At 44.8% G+C, this 16,168-nt stretch overlaps 1 protein-coding gene across 1 annotated transcript in view; it reads left to right on the forward strand.

Moving 5' to 3' along the window:
- The first annotated feature begins 13,626 nt into the window (after positions 1 to 13,626).
- INTS4 (integrator complex subunit 4) overlaps positions 13,627 to 16,168 on the forward strand; it is a 159,794-nt gene continuing 157,252 nt past the window's right edge. The window contains exon 1 of the mRNA XM_036895474.2: positions 13,627 to 13,813. Within this exon, the coding sequence (XP_036751369.2) occupies positions 13,760 to 13,813 (54 nt within the window). The 5' untranslated portion in view covers positions 13,627 to 13,759. The remainder of the gene's footprint in view (positions 13,814 to 16,168) is intronic.

A 16,168-nucleotide genomic window follows, 5' to 3' on the forward strand; every position in this document is an offset into this window, starting at 1 on the left:
GTCTGTGTTTCATATTCTGCTTCACAACCTCAGTACATACCTCTAAGGAGGACACATGCAGACATTCATCCATCTCCGAGAACAGGTCTCGGATTCATAGCACCCTGCCCTGCCTAGTAAGGTCACCAGCCATCCTGGGGTCTCCAGGATTGAGGTCAAGGTTAACCAGCCAGGTTTAAGGAATTATTAAGAGTCAGGGAGTTTCAAATTTAAACATAAAATTGCTCAGAACAAAGTGATTTTCAATGAGCATGATAATTCAGTAACTGCATCTGCTGGTATTTTTTTTTCTTATTTTCCAAGCTTGTTCCATATTTTCCTTTTTTGGTATTTAATATGGCTCACAGTTTAAAGTGGAAAAATCCTGACTACCTATTTGAACATTTTAATCATGAAACAATTTAACATTACTTAAGAGACTGAGAAAAAAAGTATATACACTTTATCAGTAACTACATTTATGGGATTAGATTCCAAGGAGACACCCTGCTCCTTAAGATTTAATTAAATAGGATTGCTTAAAATCTCAATTTCATGAATTATAGAAAGATCAACATCCTCCCCAAGATTCCTGCGCATTCTCAGAGGGCTTGTCTTATGGTTTGCTCTGCCTCTCTGCTCCTGCTGGATTAACTCAGCATAGTGATTATCTGGATGTCTTGAACCTGGGTTGCTGTTCAACACCATGCTCTCCCAGATTTAAAACTAAGATCTTTTTCTTAATTTTTACAAGTGTCACTCCCATGAGCTACTGTGCACATGGCGGACCTGTGGAAAATACAGGCAAATAAAGAGGAGGGAGCTTATAGGACAAATGCAAGTAACTTCAAATTGAACATTGAACGAACCTATTCTAAAAGTGTCAGTCATCCCCATCACTAGAGGCTTTTCACTAGCAGATTGTTTTGAATTCTTCTCTCCCTGTTATTTCCATCCTTGGCAGGTGGGAGTAATATGCCTTATCCCACTGACTTCGCGCTTGGCCTCACGACCTAATCTGGCCAGCTGAATATGTGTGGAAGTAACAGTATGCAAGCAGCAAACAGGCTTTAGAGGCATGCCAAGTTTCCATCAGCCCTCTTGTGTTATTGTCATTTGCCAGGAGAAGACCAGGTGAAGGGCCCCCACCCATAAGATGGCGAACCTCCTGCTTCTCTTCCGGGTCCTCGGTTCCTGCTGGCGCCATCTGAACCCCAATCACCCCTCACCCCCCTAATCCCAGCACCTAGCCAATAGCCACCAGCCCCGTAGAAGTGACACCACAATCACCCCATGCCCCTTCCTATATAACCCAGCACCTTTCCCTAATAAAGCGGAATTCTCCGGTGAATTGCTGCTGTGTGTTGCTCCTTTCCTTTCATTGGTGCCGAAACCCGGGAGACGGGACACCCCAACTGGGCCCCGTCTTCCCCTGACACCAGCAGCAGCTTGCCCTCATCCTCTTTTTCCGGCACTGGCTCCTCACACTCACCACTCCTCTCTGGCCTTTGGGTAAGTTTTCCCCTGGAGCGGGCCACTCTTCCCCGAGCTATTGCAGCGCCATTGACCATGATCGTCCAGCAAGGCCCTGACGCTTGGGGATGAGGAGGGAACTCCCCCCGCCTTAGGCCTTCACGGCTGCGGCGGACCCTCAGGCCCCTCCTCCGACAGCCATAAAAGAGGTGGCTCCTTTGCGGATGAGAACGCTCCCTTCCCCGCCGGCCTCCTCCTTCTGTTCCTTCTGCTGCAAACTCCTAGTGCTAGGAACCTCGGACTCTGGCACTCTGCCTTCTTAGAGAAGTCTGGGTGACGACCCACACTTCCTAAGAAACTCCGACTCGTATACGAGTTTCCGCAGACCCCCAAGGATCATCGGGGACGCCCTTTGTCTCCTTGCGGTCTGCTCCCAGTCCGAGGATCTCCGTTCATCTTCCCCTGTTTGTCTCCTTCTCTGCCCTTTAGCCATGGGAGCCTCCTCATCCCTCCCTGAAAGTTCACCTCTTGAATGCCTGCTCAAGCATCTAGCCACCCTCTCCCTGACGCCTGATATAAAACCAAAACTTCTCCACAAATACTGCTCCCAAGATTGGCCGACATGCCCCCTAGATAATAACAACCAATGGCCCGCAGGGGGAACTCTTGATCCTAACATCACTCGCGATCTCTTTACCTACTGCCAGCGCCTGAAAAAATGGAAGGAGATTCCCTATACCGAAGCTTTCTGCCTCCTCTTCCCGCCTCCCTCGCCGCCGCCACCTCCTCCTCCCCCCACCTTCCCCCAAGTTCTCCTAGCCTGCAAGCCGTCTCCCCCGCAGAAGCCTCCCATTCACTCCCTTCCCCCTCCTCTCCTACAACAACCCCTCCCCCTTCCTCCACCACCATCTCCTCCCCCACCTCACCCCCCTTGAAGTTCAAGCCTGAGCCTTTCAGCCCCCCTCTAACTAAGTCCCAGGAGCCTCCTCCGTCTTTGCCCCCATCACATGTTTCTCCCCCACAGACTGAGCCAGAACCCTTCAGTCCTCCTCAGACTCGGTCCCGAGAGCCTCCCAAAATTATCGCCCCCCTCTGGGATGTAGCAGTATCCGAAGGCATCGTGCGTGTTCACGTCCCTTTCTCCTTAGGAGATTTAGCCCAACTTGAGAAATGCCTAGGTTCCTTTTCCACTGATCCCACGACATATATCAGGGAGTTTCAATGGACCCTCCAGTCATACAGCCTCACACATCATGACATTTTCATGCTCCTGGCCAATACCCTCCTTCCTGAAGAGCGTAGATGAGTTTGGGACTTCTCCCAAACGCACGCCACCGAAACCCACAGGACTGACCCCACCTATCCCCCTGGCCCCACGGCTGTCCCCGAACAAGACCCACACTGGGATTATAACACCACCATGGGTCTCCGCTCTCAAGATATCTTCACCTGCTGCTTAATAGCAGATCTGAAAAAAGCAGCTCGTAAAGAGTCAGTTTTCAAAAGCTCCCTCCGAGTTCTTAGACAGACTCACTCAAGCCCTATCACAGTTACCAGCCTGGACCCAGAAACGCCTGACAGGAGACATGTCCTTATGACATACTTCCTAGCTCAAAGCTACCCCGACATTAAAGCAAAACTCAAAAAGTTAGAACAGGGCCCCGCTACCCCACAGACTGAGATCCTAACAGTGGCCTTTAAAGTCTTCCATAACCGGGAGGAGGAGAAAGAACGCCGTAAACAAAAGGCTGATCAGGCCAATTTCCAAATGTTGGCCCAGCTGATAAAACCACAACCTGGGCGCTCTTCTACAAACAAGCCTCCCACAGAAGCTTGTTTCAAGTGTGGACAAGAAGGACATTGGTCAAGGGTGTGCCCCTCCCCCAGATCTCCTACCACCCCATGCCCCAGATGCCACAAAAAGGGCCACTGGGGGTCTGATTGCCCAGCCACCTGAAGGGGAGGCTTGACGAACAACCCCCATCCTAAGCCTGCCGTAGTGGGGCTGGCAGAAGAAGATTGACGGGGCCCGGGGGCTTCTCGCCCGACCATTTCCATCACCAAACAGGAGCCCAGGGTTACTTTAATAGTAGACGGTCGCCCCATCTCCTTCCTCCTAGATACAGGAGCCACCTTCTCAGTCTTGCGAGAATACCGGGGCCCTACCACGCCTGCCATTACTCCTATAGTCGGGGTAGGAGGTAAACAGATTTTCACATTAAACCTCCCCCCTCTTTTATGCACAATCCAAGACAATCCCATACCTTTCTCCCACTCCTTCCTAGTTATGCCCCAGTGTCCCATCCCCTTACTAGGACGGGACATCCTTTCTCTCCTCCATGTTTCCATAACTATATCCACTCCCACAGCCCCCAGTACTCCCTTTCTGATGGCCCTCATAGCCGACGACACCCCTCTACCCAATGAAAGCTCCAGTTCCGCCCTCATACACCCTGTAAATCCCAAAGTTTGGGACATTACAAGCCCCTCCATAGCTCTATGTCCTCCTGCCTCTATCAAATTACGTGCCCCCTCTCAGTATATCTGTCAGGCCCAATACCCCCTAACCACTTCAGCCCTCATAGGCCTCCAACCCATCATTCAAGATCTTTTAAACAAAAATTACCTCAGACCCACTCACTCCCCGTTTAATACCCCCATATTAGCTGTTAAAAAAAGCAACAGATCTTTCCGCCTCGTCCAAGACCTTCGCCTCATCAACATGGCCATCGTCCCTATCCATCCCTTAGTCCCAAATCCATACACCCTTTTATCGCAGATCCCTGCCTCGGCCTCCCACTTCTCAGTTCTAGATCTCCAGGACGCATTTTTTTCCCTATCCCTCTGGACCCCTCCTCCCAAGATTTTTTCACCTTTACCTGGACGGACCCACACAAGACATTCTGAACAACTCACTTGTACAGTTTTGCCACAAGGCTTCTGAGATAGTCCCCATATTTTTGGACAGGTCCTAGCTCAGGACCTCAAACAGTTTCATCATGATCACTCCGAGTTCACCTTATTACAATACGTGGACGATCTTCTACTCTGCAGTCCCTCGTGGGAACAGTCTCAACTTGACACTGCCTCCCTACTTAACCTTCTAGCTTCCAGTAGTTACCGGGTATCCCCTGTCAAAGGTCAAATCTCTTCCCCTTCTGTCACTTACCTCGGATTTCTTCTATCTCAACAAAAAAGTCCATTACCTTAGACAGAAAACGGCTCCTCTCTGACCTGCCCGTTCCCAAAACCAAGACAGAAATCCTTTCCTTTCTAGGCCTGGCTGGGTATTTTAGAGCATGGATCCCTAACTTCTCCCTGTTGGCAAGACCCCTATACGACCTCAGTAAGTGCCCCCCTGAAGAACCATTATCCTCCTCACCCCAACACTCCTTCATTTAGCTCCGTGGAGCCCTTGTGGAAGCCCCAGCTCTCCATCTTCCTAATTTTTTGAAGCCCTTCTCATTATACATTCATGAGAGGTCCAGTCAAGCTCTAGGAGTCCTAGGCCAACATTATGGCCCATCCTTTGCCCCAGTAGCTTATCTTTCCAAGCAATTAGACCCCACAGTTCGGGGATGGGCCCCTGCCTACGGGCATTAGCTGCTGGACAGCTCTTGCAGAAGGAAACTCATAAACTGACATTCGGGGCGCCCCTTACCATTCTGTCCCCACATCACCTAAAGGATCTCTTAACCTACAAAAGTTTACAGACTCTCCCTCCCTCCAGACTCCTGACCTTACTGTCCTCTTTCCTCCAAAATCCCGTTCACCCCCTTTGCCATCTATACCCAAATCATGACTTTTTCCTCCTTTACTGCTCCCTCGCTCTCTCTCGCTTTTTTTCCTCATTCCTATTGTCTTCCCCGCCACCCCAGCCTCCTTTGTATGGTGATTCAAAGTCAGACAGACTTACACACAGCATCAAACAAAAATTACTGCCCTCATTGCCACATCAGACTGCCCTCTGAAAGGCTGCTCCGAGCCTTTATAGCTCCACTTTCCTCCCTCCACCGAAGTGTTCACTAGCAGCTACCTTTATTCTCCCTACCTCTGCTTCCTCTATGACCAAAAACATGCCTGTTGCAGGCGATGGCCAGACACCTACGGGGATGTCCCTACTGGTCTTGCGCCATTCACTACATGGGTAACTCCCGGTACCCACAGTATTACTCCTCCAACCCATTCTCTTCAATACTAACAAACCCCTTCCTTACCTGGCTTTAGCCCATTGCAGGCCCTATAATAATCATTCTCCTCGCCTGTCTCTTCTTGCCTTATAAAGTTTATCAAATCCCAAGTTAGTAAAATCTCTAATCAAACTTTCAACCAGCTTTTACTCAGGAACTACCAGCTTTTAGCCACAGAAGATCCCTCACCCTCACGTAACCTCCTCACCACACGCTGAGATGGACCCCTCTCTCTGCTGGAAACTGTTCCTGGAAACAATGGCCGCAGACGCCTGGCTTCTGGTATCCTCTTGGCACCATTAGAATCAACAAGTCCTCGACCTATGGTTACAGGGAACCTTCATTGATTTCCAACCTGAAGAAGTCCACATCTACTCGTCCTTACTGTGGGGAGTCCTATCAACCCTTTCCTCCCAGTCCTCAAGCCCTCACTCCCTTCTCCGCCCCCATTCATCAGGAAGCAGTCAGAGAGAAAGCAACGTCCACAACCCCATAGAGGAGAAAGGGGGGAATGAAGGGCCCCCACCCATAAGATGGCGAACCTCCTGCTTCTCTTCCGGGTCCTCGGTTCCCGCCGGCGCCATCTGAACCCCAATCACCCCTCGCCCCCCTAATCCCAGCACCTAGCCAATAGCCACCAGCCCTGTAGTAGTGACACCACAATCACCCCATGCCCCTTCCTATATAACCCAGCACCTTTCCCTAATAAAGCGGAAATCTCCGGTGAATTGCTGCTGTGTGTCGCTCCTTTCCTTTCACCAGGTTCCAGTTTAGCTACCTCTTTTATTTCTTTGGCTCCAGGCTGCATGTGTGCCCTTAGCATCTGACTCCTTCCTAAGCAATTTACCAAACTATTTTATTAAACAAAGGCAATTCCAACATCTCCCAACTCCCAATTCTTAATACAGTTAAGATAAGATACAATTTTTTAAATCACACTTAACTTACAATTGCAAAACAATTGGAAATAAGTCATTTGCTATATTGTATCTATATAATGCAATGTTCTCCAGCAAGTAAAATTACATTTATAGATGGCTTAAAATTATTGGGGAATAGAATACTTATTTAATGTAATGCAATTAATGAAATCTTTGCTCCAAAAAGGATTTAAGGTGGTGGGGCTTATAGGGCTATGAAAAAAAGAAATATCTTTAAAGACATAAGTTAGAAGTATATAAATTAAGTGGACACTCTTGGCTGCCTACCCAAAATGCAATCTCCTCTCTTTCATTTCCTAACAGGAAAAGCAAAATAGTAAAGCATATTAATAATATTCAGGATATTCTCTGTTCACTTGTAAGGGTATATAAGACTTCAGTTCTGTTGAGATTAACTGAAGAAAATTATAGAGTTAGAGGAAGAAAACTTAAAACTGAATGCTAAATATAACTGATTATAATCCAGAGGAAAAATACAAGGAAAGATTAAAACTTTGAGATTGCCTTTATGGAGACACCTTAGTTCATAGCATTGCTCCAGATTTCAGGTCTATGTTCTTCTCCTATGGTACCTTTTCCTTTTTTGTAATTTCTACTTATTTTCCCCATCTAACCCAACCCCACCAATATATTCTCTTCTCTTTTCTGCTGTGTTTAAGTGTCCTGGAAGGCTGATCCCTAGGTACTGCACGTCCAGGCCCCTTTGTGATTGGCCAAAGATTTGGAAAGTACAAGAGTTAAAGACTGGGGACAGGAAGGCCTTGGGTGTATGGACCTCCTGGAATGGTGAAAATATTTGTGATTCTCATGAATACCCATCAGAGGGCGTCTACTCTAGAAAAGATTCTCAAAATAAATGAATGAATGAATGAATGAATAATAGATAGATAGATGATAGATAGATAGATAGATAGATAGATAGATAGATAGATAGATAGATAGATAAATGGATGCCATGATCCAACCTGTTGATGTCAGTCTCCCCAGTGCTTGCTCAATGGAGTCATAGAAAAGTTGGCCATGATGGCAGGGATGGAAGATATGCATGGGCTCTACAGTATAGATATTCTCTCTCCAAAGCTGGTCTGGCCACTGAAATAGAGACCAACTGGACATTTCTTGGTGGTGGGTTGATTGCTTTGCAAATCAGTTAGTTACACTGCTTTTTACAAACTATTGGCTAAAATGCTGGTGTTTCTAAGCAAATGGCTTTGACAGCTTTGCTTGAGGATATTTGCAAAGCTGCCTTAGGGTTAGGGAGTAGATTTTCTTACATTACAGGGTAATAAAGCTAGTATAACCCTACAATACTGGAGCTATTTCAAGGTGATAATAAAAGGTCTCCCACTGAGTTGGAAGGTTGATTTGTTTACAATAAAGTTAAAGTCTCTCTCCAGAGGGCAGGTTTGCTAGCTTTCTTCTTTTAAGATGGAAGGTTTCCTAAGCTCAGTATTCCTCATCTGTTACAGATCTGTTGTGTGCATAACATTCACCCCGTGGTGCTTATAGGGCAGGGAGAACCAATACAAATGTGTAGTTCATGCCACCTGCCATACTTTGCATAATAAACTGTAAATCCATTGGGGCTTGTTATCTCCTTACCAGCTGAATCTATGGAAGTATGGCAAGTCAACTTAGCAGTTTAGGGACTGTTTGACCACACCCCCTGACTCCCAAACTTAGTATCATAAGGGTACAACCATTATTATTTCTCACAAGGCTACAAATTGGGCAGTTCTTCTGGTCTTAGTTGGGCTCTTTCATGCATATATAGTCAGAGGATCATTCAGCTGAAGTGGGGCTGGTTTAGGATGGTGTCAGCTGGGTCAGCTTGGCTTTGTTTTACACGATCATTCACTCCATCAGACTAGGTTGAATTTACTCTCATGGCAATGGTAGGGATCCAAAATCAAGCAGAAGGCCCCAGTGAATTGGTCTATGGATGGGCCTGAGGCCTAAGCTCAAAATTAGTACACTGTCACTTTTGTCACATTCTACTGGCCAAAGGTCCAGCCCAATTCAAAGGTTGGGAATACAGATTTCAACTCTTAATAGAAACAGCTTCTAAGGTACATTTTGTGAAAATCAAGGGAAAACTCACTGACACGGAGCTGGGAGGACAGCACGGGGCACTCTCACACCCTACAATGCACGGCAATTACAGATCCCACTAGTGAGAAACAACTTGCTAGTCCATGCATTTAAATACTACTTTACTACCCACAAAGGAGGAAGGTATTACTCCTCCCCTGGCAACAGCCCAACCAGTGAGAGACTGTCACAACTCAGCCAATGAGAAGCCACTCTACTTGATACTCCCAGTTTACTCCAATGGACTTTGTAACAGGCCTCCTAAATAAAGCCTGCCTTTGCTCTAAGAGTGCTCCGCTCTTTTGTTTTCAAGACTTGCCTATGGTTTTCTGTAGCTTGCTTGTCCTGAGTTGGAATTCTCTGCTATTCCCAAATAAAACCATTTTTGCTCCTAAAATAACTGACAGTTTTGTTTCTAAGGTTAACAACTTCAAGAGGATATGTACAGAAAGAGGGGAGGAATTGGGGCCATTTTTGCCATCATTCTACTGCACACTGGGTCCTTTCCATCAAAGAGGGAGTGGTGATATTATCCTTATAGGAATAGATAATATTCCAGATTCAGATTTGACTTTCCTACTGCTATAGACTAAATGTGTCTCCCCGCCAAATTAATTTGTTGAAATCCTAGCCCATAATATGATGGTTAATACAAGGGTGGGGCCTTTGTGAGGTGGTTAGACCTGAGGGTGGAGTCCTCATGAATAGAATTAGTGCCCTTATAATAGAGACCCCAGAGAGCTCCTTTGGCCCTTCTGCCATGTAAGGACATGAGACAGCTGTATATGAACCACGAAGTGAGCTCTCACCAGACACTGAACACTGAATTTTCCTGCACCTTGTTTTTGGACATAAATTTCTGCTGTTTATAAGCTATTCAATCTATAGTATTCTGTTACATTAGCTGAATATCTGTATATATCTTGTTGGTTCTTTCCCTGGCAAACCCTAATACACTAACTGCAATGTTTCTGCCAGTCCTACAAATCTTGGATGCCTTATTCATTTTCATGGCATTTCACACATTGCTTGTGACTAACGAGCTTGTTTTATGGTGAAAAAGTTTTAGCAAAGAATTGGTCTTGCTAGGTACCCCATCATTTAGATGTAGCTGTTATGATAAAAAAATAAAAACAATGTAACGATGTTTTGCAGACTCAGTTATGGTGCTAGCTGAGAAACAACACATTGTGAGTTTGGGCTGTTGTCTTTTAGGTTTGTGGTATATACCTTACACTAACAGCTAAAATATAGTATTGTTTCTCCCACAGAATACATGGGTCTGGGAACTAAGGGGGTAGAGGCAGGAGTGATTCTTGTGACTTTTACACTATAAACATTCATTTATGAATTCTTGGGTTCAGAGGGTTTTAATCCCCAAGGGGGTAACAGTTCCACTAAAGAACAGTCATTGCCCCATTACATAAGAACATGTAATGAGAATACTGCTGGCTATTTGGGCTCTTCTTGCCAAGCCAACAGCAGAGAAGGAATATTGACCCTAATATGCAGGGGGATTGGGTTGCTGTTATACAAAAGGGCAGTAAAGACTCTGCTTGAAGCCTCAGGGATTCACTGAAGGACCTCATTGTATTCCCGTGTGCAATAATGAAGGTCACAGGAAAATGTAATCTATTCAATATAGTTTTTCATTTCAATATTAAAGAATGTGGAATGTTCTTGGTTCTATACCAGTCTGTCCTCAGCTTCTCAACTTTATTTCTGTCACTTCTCCCTGTTCCCTGTATGCAGCTTATGTATTATGAATTGAATTTCCTTTGGTTTTCTGAGTGCACTAAACTCTTTCCTGCAGCCATGTATCTAGCAATGATGATACTTTGCAGCACTGATGCTTAGATATACATTTAACATCTCCAGAATCAGGACATATCTTAAGATTGTTCTTGGCCAACTGTTCATGTGTAGACTGGGTCATAGCAGTTCATGTTGTCATTACTTCAATAGAGCTCTGTGCCTATGTTGTCTTTTAATTGCCATTTACTGTACCTTCAAAGAGATTACCCTACAATTTGCATTGAAACAAAGTTTTATGTGCACAGAACTAGGCATGGAAACACAGCAGTATGACACAGGACACCAATCTATATCCAAATAAGTTTAAAGGAGCTCTTTCAGTAAATATACATAACCAATGTAAGCAATAAGAAACCATTGTTCTTAATTTCATCATTAAAACTTTTTCCTTCATTTTTTATGTTACCTAAAATAATGGCTTAAATCTGATAAACTGTGGTAATGATAATAATAGCTAACATTTATTGAAGGCAGTTTGCTAACTGCTTTTCATTTCTCTTGACACATTTACATAAGCAGGAGTCTCAGGTCTGGGATGCATCTCTTTCTATTTGGAAAATTCACTATCTTAAAGCCAAATTAAAAACCATTTCTTCTGTAGACTTCCCTGAGACATTGTAGGGGTAGAAAACTTCTTCCTTTCTAGTTCCTTTGGCTGGCCTAAAAATTACAGCTATATAAGACAACAGGAGAAAAAGATTTTTATGTATGGGTGCTCCAAAGACAGGCAATTGAGCCTCACCTGCCATCCTCAGCTAAGGAGATAGGATAGGGATATGGGGCTTCCCTTCCTCCCATATTCAAAGGGATATGGGAGGAAGACAGTTCACGAGAAGATGAGAAGAGTAAATGTTTGGTGAACAGATGTTTGCCTTGCTATGGAGGTAAGTCTTTCTGATAAGTTATCTTTGGTATTCTCTCTTGGTACAGACCCTCTACCTAAATTATTTTAGTAAGTTGAAGGGAAGGTAAACAGCAATTCCTGAGCCTGCTGGGCTTTGTCTTCAACTGGAAATTATCCACATGCCAAAATGGCATTTTTTGGAGTCATGTATTCTACTTAGTTAGGTGTGTTTGAACCACATTCGTCTGTTATCCCAGCACACTTCGGTTGCTTGGATATCCAAGATACTGTTGGGTTGGGTGTGTTTCTTCCCAGTTAGAATGTATGAGCTTGGTAGACCATCTTTTATGCATTTTGGGGTCTTCAGCACCTACCAGAGCCTGCTGCTTTTTCTTTTAAATATCATTTCTTAATTAAGGTATCACTGATATACACTCTCATGAAGGTTTCACAAGAAAAACAATGTGGTTATTACATTCACTCTTATTATCAGGTTCCCCCCCATACCCCACTGCTGTCACTGTCCATCAGTGTAGTAAGATGCCAGAGTCCCTATTTGTCTTCTATGAGCTCCACACACACCATGTGCACCAATCATGGAGCCCTACAATCCCTTTCTCCCTCCCTCCCTCCCCACCCACTCTCCCGCACCCCTCCCATTTGGTAACCACTAGTCCCTTCTTGGAGTCCGTGAGTCTGTTGCTATTTTGTTCCTTCAGTTTTCCTTTGTTCTTATACTCCACATATGAGTGAAATAATTTGGTACTTGTCTTTCTCCGTCTGGCTTATTTCACTGAGCATAATACCCTCTAGCTCCATCCATGTTGTTGCAAATGGTAGGATTTGTTTTCTTCTTAAGGATGAATAGTATTCCATTGTGTATATGTACCACCTCTTCTTTATCCGTTCATCTACTAATGGACACTTAGGTTGCTTCCATATCTTGGCTATTGTAGATAGTGCTGCGATAAACATAGGGGTGCATATGTCTTTTTGCATCCAAGAAATTGTTTTCTTTGGGTAAATTCCTAGGAGTGGAATTCCCGGGTCAAATGGTAATTCTATTTTTAGCTTTTTGAGGAACTCCATATTGCTTTCCACAATGGTTGAACTAGTTTATATTCCTACCAGCAGTGTAGGAGGGTTCCCCTTTCTCTGCATCCTTGCCAGCATTTGTTGTTCCTAGTCTTTTCTATGTTGGCCATCCTAACTGGTGTAAGGTGGTATCTCATTGTGGTTTTAATTTGCATTTCCCTGATAATTAGCGATGTGGAGCATGTTTTCAAGTGCCTGTTGGCCATCTGAATTTCTTCTTTGGAGAAGTGTCTATTCGTATTCTCTGTCCATTTTTTAATAGGGTTATTTGCTGTTTGGGTATTGAGGAGTGTGAGTTCTTTATATATTTTGGGTGTTAACCCCTTGTCGGATATGTCATTTACAAATATATTCCCCCATACTGTAGGATGCCTTTTTGTTCTGCTGATGGTGTCCTTTGCTGTACAGAAGAGCCTGCTTTTTCTAAGCATCCCACTCGTTTCAAAGAATAAAGCAACGAACAGGTTAAGTTTATTGAGGGAAGTAAAACTTGAACTGGGATTTCTTAACACTAACACTTGAGCTACATTTCACAGTCTGCAAAATGTTTCTGCACTATTTCATGGTCATTACAGCTTTGTCAGGTTAGGTGTGAGCGCATTTACAGTTGAGTCTACTTGTTTAGTGCCAACTGTAGTACGAAGTTTTGTTGCTTGGACCTTCGCTTCAGAATTCTTTCCACTCTACCACAGCTATCAGAGGAGAGGTTCATTCCTTAAATGGGTACCTTTTGAACAACCGGAGCGAGGAAACAGGAAAAGCGCCGCTGGCCACTGTAAGAGGAAGGTTTCCGTACCGCAGCATCCAAAAGGAGAGCTCCAGGTAAAGAACAAATAGCAAACCTTGTAAACAGCAAAGGACGACGGGAACATCCGCCCCGCCCCTTTCTGTTTTGTCGCGAGTGAAACTCTTCACGCAGCTACAGGTTTTGCTACTAGCTCGGGATCGGCCCCGCCTCGGCGCCTTTACCTTGTATTCCCGCCCTGCTTCGCGGGGTTCCGCGCCAGGCTCTCGGCCACTCGGAGACCCCCAGCAGCCCCCGAAAGCTCCTATTGGCTCGGCCACCCTTTCAGGGGCGTCTCCTCCCGGCAGAAGCCCCGCCCCCACCCGAGCTAAGGTTCTGTTTCCGGTCCCCCGCGAATGAGGCGTAATCGGGCAAATCGGGCCGTACTTAGCAGGAGCAGTCGAGCAGCAGGAAGCGGCCTCTCTTTCCCGGAACCCCACTGCCTTGTGGGATCGCGGCCGGTTCCTCAGGCCAACTTTTCCGGATACCTCCATCCCCTCCCACCCTTCCTTGTCGAGTGGGAAGCGGAGACATTCCGTGAGCAGCCATGGCGGCGCATCTTAAGAAGCGGGTGTACGAGGAATTCAGTAAGGTGGTTCAGGTAAGCTCCGGAAGGAAATGTCCGAGTACAGTCGGGTGGAGAAGGTTATCCACTCCCCAGGTACGTTGCCGGAACGGGCACCGCAAACCTGGGTTAAATGCGGACTACTTTGATAGGCTGACACTACACTTTAGTGGGCGTGTTCGTTTGCCGCTACTGTTAATCATTAACTAATAGGTGCAGTCTTGACACTTAAAAAAAATTATCGGAGGAAACAGCGCTTTACAATTTACGAAAATATCGTTTCCATTGTCTTAATTTATTCGGTTACTTTAGAATCCTCATTTTACAGATGTGGGGTCTGAGGTTTCTGGAGGGGTACTAGGACACAGCCAATTAGTTGGCAGAGCCCCTCCCAACTCCCATTACGAGAAAAGCGCTCAGGCTGTAAGCAGAACTCTAAGGGGTTGGAAGAGGAGTCGAAATCCTCAAGAGGGTCACAGTCTTCATGGGGTAGAACTTTCTCTATTGGTGGGACGACTCACCTAGGAAAGAGGGCAATACCTTCCTCCTTTAGAGTTGTTGAAGGACAGATGGGCCTAGGTGCCTGTCAGAGCAGTCAGTGATTATCCATGTGTCTCTTCATAGATGTTGCTAAAGTAGAGGTTGACCCCAAGTCATCCCTTGTGCCGTACTTCAGATTTCATGTGTATGCAGATTAGCAAGGGATCTTGTTAACATGTAAATTCTACTCAGTAAGTCGGGTGAGGGAGGTGAGGCAAAAATCTGCATTTCGATGAGACCCCAGTTGATAGCAGTGGATCAGCAGTGCTCTCAGATCCATAGATCACCCCTAGATCCTTAGACTTGTAGAATAAGGCTTCGACCATTCGCAGGAAACGGATCCTTATTTTATTCATTCCCATTCCTTCAACAAGACTTTGAGTAAATGAGTGGTTATTGCATATTAGTATGATGAAAGGTATTGCGACAAAGTCCAATATCCATTAGGGTCTCTGCCCTTTAGGAGCTCACAGGCTAGCGGGAGAGACAGAACAGCATATCTGACTATAGCACAGAGACGTAATTCCGTTGACAGATCAAGTCTTCCTCTTTTGAAACTTCTTTTCATAAAGATTCCCTAACCTTTCCTGATTTGACAATATTCCAGCCTATCGCTTGTCACTTTTTTTGTTTGTTTTGTTTTGTTTTGTTGGCATGTGTTTGTAGTATATTCCCTTTGTCTGTAGAGGAGTTAGTCTGCTCCTTATTCTCGTTTTTTTTCTTAACATAACTTTGATTGAGATTTAACCTTTGTGCTTTTTTGTTTCTCCTCCTTATGTGGAATTAGTTTTCTGAAACTTCTAGAAGGAGTCAAGATTCAGGAAAGCTTTTCTAACTTCACAGAGCTCCCTTTTCTGGGGCTTTCCTTTTGAGATTTCCTGGCCATTCTCCTTGCCCACCTTTAAATTATGGTAAAATATATTTAATATAAAATTGATGATTTTAACCATTTTTAACTGTAAATTTCAGAGTCATTAGTTACATTCATATTGTTGGGTGTGTTACTTCCTTTCTTCCCAACATTTTGTGTTCCTACTTCCCAAGACTACTCACCCCTCCTCCAACATGCCAAGTGTTTGCACCTCCACCAACTTTGTACCTGTTGTCTCTTTTATATAGAAGGCATGTCATTCTTCCCTTTTTTTTTCTCCACCAAGTGGACTTATATATTTTTTTCCAGACCCAACTGAACCTCAGCAAGAGTTTAAGTCTCTTCCTTCCCAGCTTCCACAGAGCTCTCTTGTACTCAACTATTTGTGCTTATCACTCAGTGATACTATTATCACCAGTGTACATATCTCCCACCAGTCTGGACTTCTTGAGAGCAGAGAGAATGCCTGGTTCATCTCTGTGACCCTGGGCAAGACCATAGGCCTGGTTCACTAAAATGTTATTGATGGTAGAATGCTGACAGATATTAGCTTTTCCTCCCCGTTAAGTACTCTGTGGAAAGATATCTTTCCCAGCTTTTGTTCTAACTGCAGTGCTGGTAATGCTGACGATTGAATTTGTGTGGAATAGGAGGGGAATGGGTAAGGATTTTAAAGAAGAGTTCATTTCTTCACTTCATCTGCATGAATGTTACTATAGAGTGATGAAATGAGATCTTAGTCCTTCTGATCTTATTCCTCTGCCATGAAGATGAGGGAGAGAGAACTGATATGTATCTAGTGCTTATTGTGTTTGTACAATAAAGATATTATACTTCAGACTTCTCATATATACCTATGATATAGGTATTGTTTTCCCTTTTTTAGATTAAGGTGGACTCCCCTAATTGGTAAGTGGTTATTGAACCTAACTTCCTCTGACTTAAAAGCCTTTGATCTTTTTATCATGCCATACCATGTG

The sequence above is a fragment of the Manis pentadactyla genome, chromosome 9 (genome assembly GCF_030020395.1).
Source record: "Manis pentadactyla isolate mManPen7 chromosome 9, mManPen7.hap1, whole genome shotgun sequence".
NCBI classification, from domain to species: Eukaryota; Metazoa; Chordata; class Mammalia; order Pholidota; family Manidae; genus Manis; species Manis pentadactyla.